The 12370-nt window shown below is 57.7% G+C and overlaps 1 protein-coding gene across 1 annotated transcript; it reads right to left on the bottom strand.

Annotated features, from left to right (window-relative positions):
• Positions 1–59: 59 nt before the first annotated feature.
• TMC4 (transmembrane channel like 4) lies at positions 60–11432 on the bottom strand. The gene is made up of 15 exons (XM_075537837.1): positions 11354–11432; positions 10464–10677; positions 8808–8950; positions 7613–7845; positions 7366–7487; positions 4681–4828; positions 3683–3850; positions 3340–3503; positions 2931–3057; positions 2163–2260; positions 1707–1890; positions 1392–1522; positions 1142–1297; positions 740–818; positions 60–641 (listed from the first exon to the last, which is right to left on the bottom strand). Exons 1-15 carry the CDS (start codon positions 11430–11432, stop codon positions 573–575), a joined length of 2115 nt encoding a protein of 704 aa, XP_075393952.1. The 3' UTR covers positions 60–572.
• Between the last annotated feature and the right edge of the window lie 938 nt (positions 11433–12370).

Below are 12370 nucleotides of genomic sequence, written 5' to 3'. Positions count from 1 at the left end.
TCCTCCCTGTGTTCCCTGTTCCCACTCCTCCTCTTTCCCCAGCCCTACGCTGTCCTTGGGTAAATGCTGCCTTTTGATAAAAAAAATAGTTGATTATGGAGTTCCACCAGTTTCTTTTATTTATTCATTTTTTAGTTATACCAGTTTTTACCAGTCTAGGAAGCCTGGTCTCTCTCACGATGTTGAGTTCCGTTGTACGTTTTCCTCCAATCTATTCTGTCAAGACACGAAATCCTTACAGGAAACGGACTGCCACCGAGGCTTCAGGGGAGTGGCCGGTGGTTTTGAACCGGCAGCCTCTCCATTAGCAAGCAGCTGAGCGCTTTTAACCACCGTGCCAGCAGCAGCCTCCGGTCCAATGACATTTATTGATAAAAGGGAATCTTCACGTGAGAGTCAAGCACTCCGTAGCTGGAAAGCTGCGAATCTCAGGATGGAAGCCCGGCGCGTCCTGGTCAAGGCTCCCAATTTTATAGATGGCAAGAGTATCCAAGGCCAAAGGGCCTGACACCGAGTCTGGGACGGGGCTGGAAGGTGTGGGTGGTCTTTTCATGGTGAGCCCACAAGGCAGGTCAGAGGCCACCCGGGACCGAACTCAGCGCCACAGCTCTCTGTGCCAGGAATACTTTATTCCTAGACTCCTGGGGTGAAAAGAAGGGAGGAGGTGAGACAGCCTCCCAAGCCTTAGCCACGCCCTTCTCGTCAGCCACACCCCCCACCAGTTCTCCTGGTGTCTTACCGTCTCCACCTGCCTCTGGAGTTCAGATATGAGGCGCCCATAGGAGTTGGCCAGGGCCACAGTATAGGCCATCAGGATGCTGCGGGGAAAAGAAGCAGAAGTCACACACTACAGTTTTAGAATGCCTGTCCCCCACCCCCCATCTAGGGCTCTAGATACCAAGAGCCCAGACCCCAAGGTCAGAAGTCCTGCCCCTCTTCCCCGCTTCCCTCAGACCCAGGAGTCCTCACCCCTGCCCCTACTCCCTGCCATCCAAGAGTTTTGATGCCCAGCTTCTCCCTGAGAAAATAAGTGCTAGCCCCCAGCCCCTCCTCCTTCAGACCCAGGACCTTAAGCTGCCCCCACCACCACCCCATCTCCCCCTGGGTCTAAGACAGGGATGATGCAGGACCCGGTCCTCACCTGGAGACAAGGAGAAGCGGCACGGCAAAAGCCTGTGAGCCCAGGAAGAAGAGGGCATTCTGAGCCGTCTGAGGGAGGCTGTGAATGGACTCGGGGATCCGGTTCCAGATGGACGGCTGTCCCCGGAAGGGACCACACAACTTGGAAGGCGGGATCCTAAAGCCAGAGGCCAGTGGGCTCCAGTGGGGCCGTAAGTCAGGCGGGCTGACTGGGGCGGGTGGGAGCAGGGCGGGACGGCTCTCCCACTTACAGGAAGATGCTGTACAGGACTGGAATGGCGGAGATGGCCAGGCCCAGCAGGAGGACCAGGGGGAAAAAGAAATTCACCGTGGAGGCTCGGAAGGTTCGGGAGGCCGGGGAGCAGGTGGAGAAGAGGGTGAACTGGGGAGGCAAGGGGAGTAGGTCTAAGGCTCAGGGGGTTGACCCGCAGCCTCTTTCCTCACACCAGGAGTCCTGACCCCAGTTCCTCCAGGACCTAAGAGCAATGTCCCTCCTTCTCCAGGCTCCCAACACCTCTGGCTTCACCCCCTCCTACCCCCCGCCACCTCATCTTTCCCAGGCTCACCTTTTTCAGGTAGAAGAGCAGCAGGAACTTGGCCGTGTTGAGCAGGGGCAGTATGGGGCAGAAAAAACTGCCCACCCAGACCACCGTCTGTGCGTAGATCAGCCCCAGCACCTCATCCGGCACCTGGAACTCCTGGGTCCCCAACAAGCGCCCCAACGCCCCGGGACAGTGACCACAGAGCAGCCTGAGAGGCGGGGCCCAGCCAATCAGGAGCATGTCCGCGCAGGGTTTCCCCAACATCCCGTGACCCGCCCACCAATCGGAAGGGAGCATATGCAGAGGGGCGGAGCTTGCAGTGTTGCAAAGGGCTTGAAGGAGCATGTAAGGGGCGGGGCCTGAGGCGGAGGCAGGCCTGCGTTAGGGGTGGAGTTAGTAGGAGGCGGGACCGCCACGGAGCCATTGGGGGCGTGGTCAGTGAAATAGTGGGGGTCTATCCTTTGGGGGCAGGTCTCTCACTTTCGAGGAAACTGGATGAGCAGCATGACTGCCAAGCCGGTGAGTAGATCAAAAATCAGGAGTTTGTACATCTCCTGTCCCAGCCGGGTCTCCCAGCACTGAACAGGGAGCAGAGCGTCAGAAAGGCCTGAGGATCCAGGCATACGCCCCCAAAGCCCAATCCCACCGCAATCGAGTCAATTCTCCTAAGGCGCTTTATGGAAGCTGACAGCCTCGTCTTTGTCTTTCTCTCCGGAGCAGCAGGTGGTTTGAACCGCCACCCTTGCGGATAACAGACCCATGCTCAGTCCAGGCATACGTATATCCAAATCGGAATATTTCTCTCCAGGTCTCACTCAGCGCTTCCTTCCTTCCTGCTGGATTTCGAGTCCCAGGCTCCTTGGGCTTTTCTAACCCAGGGCTCTCCCAGATCTGGGAGTCAGGCTCGCAATCCCTTTGGGGGTCGAGTGACCCTTTCACAGGGGTCGCCCGACTCATCACAGTAGCAAAATGACAGTGATGAAGTAGCAACGAAAATAATTTTATGGTTGAGAGGGTCACCACAACATGTGGAACATGAGGTCTACACCCTCAAACCCCAGCCCCTCCTGACCTCTACCCCTCTTTCCTCAGACAAGGAGTCCTGGTCCCCAGCCCCTCCCCAAGAACCCAGGCCCCCAGCCCCTCCTCCTCAGACCCTAGAATCCGGACGCCCACCACCCTAAACCCCCCTCCCGCTGGCCCGGGTGTCCAGCGGGCAGGCGGGTGTCCGGCGGGCAGCCTGCTCACCGGAAGTTCCTTGTAGTTGTAGCCGCAGGTTTTGCAGTCGGGAGCCTCAGCATTTCCCTCGCAAGTGATCTGTTTCCAGAGCGAGAAGAGCAGGACCAGCAGCGAGGCGAGGCGCAGGAACACGGTCCTGCGGGGGGCGAGTGGGGGGGGCACGGAGGCAGCGGATTGGGACCGACGCAGGGCCGGCCTCGTGCCAGGACCCTCCTGCGGCTGCGTGGGGGAGACAGCAGATCCCGATCCCCGTCCCCTCCCCTGCCCTCCCCCCCACCCCCCTACCCCCCCCCCCGAGCAAGAAGAAAGTGGGGCTTGCTGACAGCCTCACCCCAGGTTCTCAGGGCTTCCTTCTCGGAACCCACCGCCCCTCTGACCAGCGCCTCCCACCTGCCCGCCCCGCCCGGGAGTCTGGCACCTGAGCAGGATGAAAACCACCTGTCGGCTCCGAGTGTAGCCCTCTAGCGGGGCCAGGAGCTTGAAGACGGGCGGCAGCACGAAGTTGACCCCGGAGATGAAGACTGACGGGAGGTAGTTCACGCCGAGCTTGAGGAGAGCCGTCTGCTGGACGAAGGGTTGCTCCTGCGAAGAAGTCGGAAGGCGCGGAAGAGGATCTGGGGTTCTGGAGAGAACCCGTTATGCTGCAAGCCCTCCTATCCCCGCTTTGGACCCAGTCCTATCTGGGTCCCCCCACGTCTCCTGGACGTCGGCCCCCTCCTCACGTGGCCACCCAGGAACACGTCCCCGAAGGCCATTCGCACCTGCAGCTGCACCGAAGTCTCCATAGCCCAGTACACTCCGTAGAACGCCGCCCCCAGGAGCCCGATCACCAGCAAATTGAGGAGGCCTCGCACCAGCCACACCCTGGCCTGCTGACCCAGGGTCTGCACCGTGGCCTGGCGCCGCACCGCGGCCTCCTCCAGCTCCACCTGAGGCCACAAGAGACTTCTTACCCTTCCTCGCCACTCCCCACCCCTCCCACCAGCTCTGACCAAGCTTGGCATTTGGTTGGGCACGCCCCACCCACCTCCAGGCCACGCCCCTCCGCCCACCCTGCTGGACCGACCGGCCTGGGGTTCAAATGGGCGGCCCGCACAGTTCAAAACCACCAGCCGGTCAGCGGGGAGAAAGACCAGGCTTTCTACTCCTGTGAAGAGTTCCAGTCTGGGAAACCCACAGGGGCGGTTCTACCCTGCCCCATAGGGTCTCCGAAGTGTGTAAATGTGTAGGGGAGCAGACAGCTTCATCTTAAATAAAGCGGCGGATGCGTGTGAACTGCTCGTTTGGGGATCAGCAGCCCAACTAAACCCACTGCGCCACCAGGGCTCCTTCCTGGAGTCCAGTCCTGCTTTATGTCCCTGGCCCCTGCTCATTGCTCTAGCCCCGCCCCACCAGCCCAGTCCTGCACTTCAAGCTGAGCTAGAGCGCTCATATCAAACCCAAACTCACTCTCATCTGCTCCAGCCCGACTCCTAGAGACCGTACAAGGCAGGGCAGAACGACCTCTGTGGGTTTCCGAGACTGTACCTCTTTAAAGGAATAGGAAACCTCATCATTCTGCCTCGGAGTGGCTGGTGGCTTAGAACTGCTGACCTTGTAGTTAACTCCTGGAGCGCTAGTCAATTTTATCAATTAGTTTGCCTAGCCCTGGGCACCACCAAGCTCCACCCCTTGTAAGACCATGGTCTCACTTGCAGCCCCGCCCATTTGCCTTGTTCCAGACCCGCCCACCAGCCATAGACTCCGCCCCCAGGCGCACCTGCAGCTCGAAGAGGATGGTGCCCTGGCGCAGGCGCACGTGGACGTCCCCGCAGAGACCGAAGTCCCAGGCAGAGAACACACGATGGCTGTAGCTGGTCAGAGTCCCGGATTCGGCCAATAGCGTCTGCTTCATCCCGGACACCGAGCTGCGAGGGGAGAGGCAGAGTGTGGGAGAACAGTCACAGACGCCCCCTCTCCTGGAGCACCCTGGGAAAATGAGCCCTGCGCCCTGGTGGCGCAAGGGTTAAGCACCAGATGCTAACTCAAAGATAGGCATTTGGGGCACAGCTCGGCTCTACCGAGCCTGGCAGGCAGCTTCAGTAAAGATTCCAGCGGTGGAAACTCTCAAGGGAAGTGCTCCTCCTTCACGTGGGGTTTGCTGGGAGTCAGGCTCCACTGAATGGCACCGAACAAGACCTTTGACATTTTTACACCTCAATCGTCCGATTGAGGAAGCAGAGAATGGGAAGGGTGTATACAGATGAATTCTGTAGTCTCATATTTAGGAGCCTGGCAGGCTGGGTTTCTGGGGTGGAAAGTGTATAGAAGGTGGTAATATATTCTCTCTTTCTGTGCTGACCTGGCTCCTGAAGTCACAGGGGTCCTGGAGGTGAGCACTTCCATGCTTTATCTTGTCTGATGTCTCTTTAATTTTACCCCTCAATGACACTGCTGCCCCTCGGACCTATTTGATTGTGGGGGCTGGTACCCCACAGGATGGGTTAAAGGAGCGGAGACGCTGAGGCTTCAAGATAGAAACTGAGAGAGTCCGAGACAGATCCAAAGGGGGTCAGACATCCAAAATCAGAGAGGCAGAAACCTGGAAGATAGAGACAGGGCTCCAGACAGAAGGGGGGCAGAGACTAGAGGGAGAGGAATGACCAAGACCCAGAGGGGTGAGGGCAGAGACCCTGAGAGAGGGGGGACAGAGATCTAGAGAGAGGGGGGAGTACAGAGACCCAGAGAGAGGGGGACAGACACCTAGGGGGAGCAGACACCTAGAGAGAGGGGGGACAGAGACCCAGGGAGATGGAGGACAGAGCTCCAGAGAGAAGGAGGACGGGGCTCCAGAGATAGGGGGGAGGATAGGGACCTTGAGGAAAGGGGATGGAAAACTAGAGACACACAGATAGAGACTGGGAAAGAGAAGGAGACAGGGACCCAGAGAGAGAAGCTGAGGGCCAAAGAAAGGGACAGAAGCAGAGAATTGAGAAGAGACCCCACCGCCTGGCCCATCTCTTGGCTGGACAGCTTCCACAGACATCCCATGTGGTTCCCTGGTTGCCGTCACTGTCACCCCTGCTCTCTCAGAGTCCACTCTGTCAGTGGGGCCTTCTTAAAATGCAATGCAGTGGGCTCCTGCCTAAAACCTGTCACCCCACAGCGTCTCCTTGCCCTGAAAAGTCTAGGCCCCTTTCTAGCACAGAGCCTGCCTGAGGTGGCCCCACACCCTGTCTGAACTCAGCTCCTATCCTTCCTCCTCCTCCTCCTCCTCTTCCTCCTCCTCCTCCTCCTCCTCACACCGGCCTTTCTCCTTTCTACCTCAGAGATTGCAGGTGTTTCTACCTTTGCCAGGACGCTGAGGCTTGCCTGTTTGCCCGGCCGCTCTTCCGCATCTCTCTCAGTTCTCTGTCTACATCCTCTCCAGAGAGACCTTCCCTGGTCACCCCATCGACTCGTTCTCACGGGAGTTTGCAAACCACAGCCCATGGGCCAAATCCAGCCCAACAGCTGCTTCTGTAAATGAAAGTGTAATGGGGCCAGAACTATACGGATGGGCTTGATGGCCTACGAATGTCTTTGTGCTGCAGTCCCACAGCTGAGGCCAAACAAACTACGGACAAGCAGCCCCGGCTGCCATGAAGCCAAGTCGCTTCTAACTCAGAGGGAGCCTATAGGACCAAGTAGAACTGCCCTGGGACGTTTCTAAGGCTGTACATCTTTACGGGAACTGCCAGCCTCGTCTCTCTGCCGTGGAGCAGCTGGTGGGTTAGCAGCCCAACACTGAACCTTCTGAGTAGTTGAGCCACAAAACTGAAAGCATTTGCCGCCTGGAATTTTTACAGATTTTTTTCTTTTTAGTAAATATTTTACAGTGATATTTGAGGCACTAGGCGTTGTGATTCAATTAGTAGGACACATATGTCCCAATGGGTCGCTGGTGTTGGCGGGATGAAACCTGCTTCTTCAGAGTCACGCCGCTCTATAGGTCCCCACCAGATGACAGCATGTATTAAAAGTGGGATAGCAGTTTCCCGCTAGACCTCAGAGGTGGAAAACATAGGTGGGCACTCTGTCCCGGGGATCACAAAAGGAAGGGTTCATTTGGTTGTTTGTTTGTCAACCACCGGGCTCTAAAGTGACAAGAGGGCTGGCATCCCTATCCCCTAACCCATCACTGTCCAGTTGACTGAGACTCATGGTGCCCCTAAATATTCAAGGATTACACAGTGAAACCATGATCTTGGTTGTAATCACTACAGAGGCAGATCGCCAGGGCTTTCTTCCGTGGTACCACTAGGATGGGTTTGAACCATGCAGCCCCATCCCTAGCCTCCAGGGCATAAACGTTTAAAAATCGAATTGGACTCAAGCAGAGAGGAATAGGCCACAGCCTGAGACTAAGAGATGTCGGCCTCCCTCTCCCCTCCACTCAGAGCTGCGTGTGGGGGTTGTCACTGACCGGTGCAGAATGAGCAGGAGGCAGAGGAGGCCAGTGACAAAGACTGAGCACAGGTAGGTGATGGCCAGGCGTGGGCGGGGCGGGTAGAATCCATAAAAGAGAGGAGACCACTCTAAGTATCCCTGGGGAAGGAAGGCAGACAGGGGTCGTGGTGAGGTCTGGGGACGGGAGGCGGGATCAGGAGGCTCACCCAGGCACCTGACCTCAGAACTGAGGGCGGGCTCCCCCAGGCTCCCCTGTGGGGCACCTCTCCGGAGAGCAAGTTGAAGATCTGGCTGGAGAAGGAGAGCAGGCCCTGGGGGTTCGGGTTGTAGGGGCCGCAGGGTGAGGAGACCCCAAGGCTGGGGGGTCCCGGGGGAGCCCCTTCTAGCCAGGTGGGCAGCAGCGTCATGCAGGCAGTCAGCACAGCGGCCAGCACGTTGAGCAGCAGCAGAAAGCGCAGCAGGGAGAAGTAAGACTCGGTGCCGGCTCCGAACTGGCCTAAAGAGGGCAGCAGAGACAGACAGACCTTGGGTTCCTTCTCAGGCTTCTGCCCCGCCCCTCCTCCTTGCTGGCTGCCAGGCCCCGCCCCTCCTCCTTGCTGGCTGCCAGGCCCCGCCTCTCCTCCTTGCTGGCTGCCAGGCCCCGCCTCTCCTCCTTGCTGGCTGCCAGGCCCCGCCCCTCCTCCTTGCTGGCTGCCAGACCCCGCCCCTCCTCCCTGCTGGCTGCCAGGCCCCGCCTCTCCTCCCTGCTGGCTGCCAGGCCCCGCCCCTCCTCCCTGCTGGCTGCCAGGCCCCGCCCCTCCTCCCTGCTGGCTGCCAGGCCCCGCCCCTCCTCCCTGCTGGCTGCCAGGCCCCGCCTCTCCTCCCTGCTGGCTGCCAGGCCCCGCCCCTCCTCCCTGCTGGCTGCCAGGCCCCGCCCCTCCTCCTTGCTGGCTGCCAGGCCCCGCCCCTCCTCCCTGCTGGCTGCCAGGCCCCGCCCCTCCTCCTTGCTGGCTGCCAGGCCCCGCCCCTCCTCCTTGCTGGCTGCCAGGCCCCGCCTCTTCTCCCTGCCCTTTCTCTCTGCAGGCTGCGAGGCCCCGCCCACCTCCCAGCGCCTTCTCTTGGCCCTGCCCCTTCTCCCTCTCTCTTCAGGGCCAGTCCCAGGCTCCGCCTCTTCCGCCCGCACCTCCCTGGGGGGCTGCCAGGTCCCTCCTTTCTTCTCTGCAGGTGATAAGGTCCCGCCCCCTCTCTGTGCCTCCTTCCTGTGAGCTACCAAACCCAGCCCTTTCTGCTCCTCCTGCTCCCTCTTACTGGCCCTGCCCTTGCCCCTGGCTCAGGCACTACCGCCTCCTTATCTCTGTCTCTCCTCCCTGTGGGCTGCCAGGCTCTCCCCTCTTTCCTAGTCCCTTCTCTCGGCTAGCTGCCAAGTCCCGCCTCTTCTTCCTCACCCGTCCCATACATTTCCAGTAAGCTCAAACGCACCCCCTATCTTATTCAGCGTCCACGCCCATGGCTGCAGTCTATGCCAACTTTCTCGAATCTTCTGTCTGCACCTCCGCAGCTTCCTGGCCCAGTCCGCTCTGGACCCCGAACCTCGGGCCATTTGGTCCCGAGCCAGGCTCTTCCTGGAAGGGAAATGGAGTCAGAGATGATGCCTCGCTTGCGGACGCCCGCACAGTCCACTCGAACTGGACCTGAGGCTATCGGGCCGCAGTCGCCAGCTTTCCCCCTAGCAGCTTTGAGAGGGTAAAGCAGTTCGACCACCCAGGGGGGGTCTTAGAAAGTGTTTCACTCGAGTGGATTCCGACTCATAGCGACCCTATAGAGCAGGGTAGAACTGCCTGTGTGAGTTTCGGAGCCAGTGCATCTGTGTGGGAGCAGATAGCCTCATCTTTCTCTCCATGGAGTGGCTGGTGGTTTTGAACCATTGATCTTGTAATTGGCTGCCCAACACATAACCCGTCAGCCACCAGAACTCTTGCAGCAATGTCAACTTGGGTTTCCAGGGCTATACATCTTTATGAGAACAGGTGGCCCCATCTTTCTCCAGGTGAGCAGCTGCTGGTTTTGAACCACTGACCTTGTAGTAGCAGCTCAACGTGTAACCCAGTGTGTCACTCATACACAGGACCAAATTTACTACCATCGAGTTGATTCTGATTCCTAGCGACCGATGGGACAAGGTAGACCTGTTGTGTGTATTTTGGGGGCTGTGACTCTTTACAGGAGTAGATAGCCTCATCTTTCTCCCTAGAACCGGCTGGTGGTTTCGAACTGCTGCCCTTTCAGTTATTAGTCTAACTCCTAATTCATTACCCCCACCAGGGCTCTTGGGGATTGTGTAGCAGCTCCACCCTGGAAAGAATGCAAAACCAGCCTCCACCAACAGCAGGAGGGCGTGAACTGTGCTAGAGTCATCACAGGGACAGAAACAACCTCACGAGTCTTAAAACTACAAGGTCAGCAGTTTGAACCATGAGCTGTTCTGAGGGAGAAAATGAGGTTTTCTGTTCTTATGAGGATTTACAGCCTCAGAACCCCACAGGGGCAGTTCGACCCTGTTGTACAAGGTGGCTGTGAGTTGGAATCAACTCAGTGGCAGTGAATTTGGTTTTGGTTGGATTCTCTACGGAATCCTGGAAGTGCAATGGTTAAGCCCACAGACTGAGAAAGCTGAGTGTCTTTGGGCAACAGGCTTGCTGGGCACCTATTGGTGAAACTAAAATAGCTTTGAGGAGGACAGAGGCTGGGATGAGTTGCCAAAGGCCAGCGACAAACATGGTCAGCTGAGAAGGGTATCATGAGCGAAGAACTGTATCCTGAGCATTCCTGAACCTGAATTGTAATTGGGTTCTTCCCTGAATAACACCACAACCATGAGTATGGTCTGTGATTTCTCTGTGGCTGCTTAACAAATTATAGAATCTGAATAGAGCAAATCAAGTCTGTCACAGGAGGGATGTGTGGTGTTAGGATTGGTCAAATGGGTGGAGAGCGAGTGGGTGTGTTGATCTGCACCTTACAGGACCCACCAGCCTTGGGCTGATGTTGATCACGATTCTCCCTCTTAGAGAGAAGTAAGAAGCCATCGGTGAGAGAAACAGTGGCTTTGAGGGTCAGGCAGCAGGTGGGTCTCACCTGTGGGCCCGCCGGGCTTGCATGGGCCATGGCAGTTCCCGAGAGGGCCGGGGATCCTGCAGGTCCATGTACTCAGCTTCCGTGAAGGCCTGGGTATAGCTTTTATCATCCTCGTCCTGCTCCTCCAGGGCCCCCCAAGGCAACACCCCAGGGCCTCGGAATCGGACAGTGGCTGCACTGGGGAGCTCATTCAGCACCGAGAACAGGGTCGGGCCTGGGGAAGGAGACCTCCTCCCTCAGACCAGGGAGTCCTTCTCCCGACCCCTCCTCCCTCAGACCCAAGAGGCCTGACTCCCTCTGCCCCCAGACCCAGGAATTATGACCCCTCTTCCCACAGACCCACGAGGCACTAAGATCAAGAGTCCTCCCTCAGACCCAAGGGTCCCAGCCCCCAACCCCCACCCCTTTCTCAGATCAGGGAGTCCTCCTTCCTACCCACTCCCACTCCCGTCACTTAGACTGAGGGGTTCCAACCCACTCCTCCCTCAGGTCAGGGAGGCTCGGGGCTCCTCTTTTCTCAGACATGGGAATCCATTCTCCCTCCTCCCTCAGACCAGGAGTCCTGACCCGCAGCCCTCCTCTCTCAGACCCCGGGGTCCAAAATGATGACCGATTCTCAGGAGCCTACACTGGAGGAATTCAGCTCTGCACTTCCTTGTCTTGTCCTGGAGTCCCGGCCCACAGCCCCTCTTGTTCCCTGATACCCCAGCGCATCCCCACTCCCACCCCCACCCCTCCCTCTCCTCCTCCAAGACACAGGCCAGGGTCCAGCTTCCTCCTCTTGCAGGTAGGCTAGGTCCCCATTGACCCCCTCTCTGCCCCCTGACTTCTGCCCAGTCCAAGGGTTTCTCCACTAGGATTGCCCTGAACATGGACACCCACCCCCCTACCTGCTCTGGCTTCCTGGGGTGCTGACCAGGCTTCAAAGTAGCCCCTGGCCTCAGGCCTCCAGGCAGGGCTCTCTTCCATGGTGTCCAGCACTTGGCTTCCGTGTTTGTCCAGCAGGCAGTCACCAGGGCGGATGGTTCCAGGTAAGGGAGGGGCCTAGCCCAGGTCTCTATCTGGCCACCAGGTGGCCTCAGGCGAAGCTCAGGTGAGGCCTCACCTGAGGCCACACACATCCTCCCAAGGACTGGAAGTCCTGGCTGTACCTGTGCAACTGGGCTCCTTACGCTGCCCTGACCTCACCTATCCATCGAGTTGATTCTGACTCTGGTGGCTATTAGGGATGGAATGATTTGCCCCCCCCCCCTCCGATGAAAGATAAATATCAAAACAAAAACTCCGCAGCCATGGAGTCAATTCTAACTCAGGGCAACCGGTAGGGCAAGGTAGAACTGCCCTTGTGGGTTTCTGAAACTGTAATTGCTCCCACCCCAAGAGTTTTCTTGGCATATAATTCATATCTCATACAATTTTAACAGTTCAGTCACATCAAGGAGAGTTGTACAGTCCTCACCACAGTCTGTTTTGGAACATGATTACTAGTTCTCCATTTCCCCCAACCTCTCCAACCATGTCCCCAAGAAACCACGAATCCCGTTATGTCTATAGATTTACCTACTGGGATTTCATATTCAGAAGAACACTAACAAATGGCCTTGTCTTTCTCCCAAGGACCAGCTGGTGGTTTCAAACTGCTCACCTTCAGGTTAGCAGCTCGGTGCGTAACCTGCTGTACCACCAGGGCTCCCTCTCCAATAACCTGCTGGAAATTCTACCCTCGGTTGCTGGAGGGTAGGGTCCACTGTGAGTGCCTCTCCTGATATCACCCAAACAATGTCACTGCCATTGAGTCAGTGCTGACTCCTGGTGACCCTATAGGACAGGGTAGAATGGCCCATGTGGGTTGCCCAGACTTTAACTCTTTACAGGAGCAGTTAGCCTCGTTCTCCCACCAAGCCACT

This window comes from Tenrec ecaudatus, chromosome 18, assembly GCF_050624435.1.
Source record: "Tenrec ecaudatus isolate mTenEca1 chromosome 18, mTenEca1.hap1, whole genome shotgun sequence".
Taxonomy (NCBI): domain Eukaryota; kingdom Metazoa; phylum Chordata; class Mammalia; order Afrosoricida; family Tenrecidae; genus Tenrec; species Tenrec ecaudatus.
The sequence above is the reverse complement of the archived record's forward strand: the minus strand, read 5'-3'. Positions and strand labels throughout refer to the sequence as shown.

Coding starts and splice junctions, on each gene's coding strand:
- TMC4 (XM_075537837.1), bottom strand. CDS start 11,432: ATGGAAGAGAGCCCTGCCTGGAGGCCTGAGGCCAGGGGCTACTTTGAA. Junction 3,851..4,680: donor CCATCCTCTTCGAGCTGCAG/GTGCGCCTGGGG, acceptor TTGTGGCCTCAG/GTGGAGCTGGAGGAGGCCGC. Junction 3,058..3,339: donor GTGGTTTTCATCCTGCTCAG/GTGCCAGACTCC, acceptor CGCCCCCCGCAG/GACCGTGTTCCTGCGCCTCG.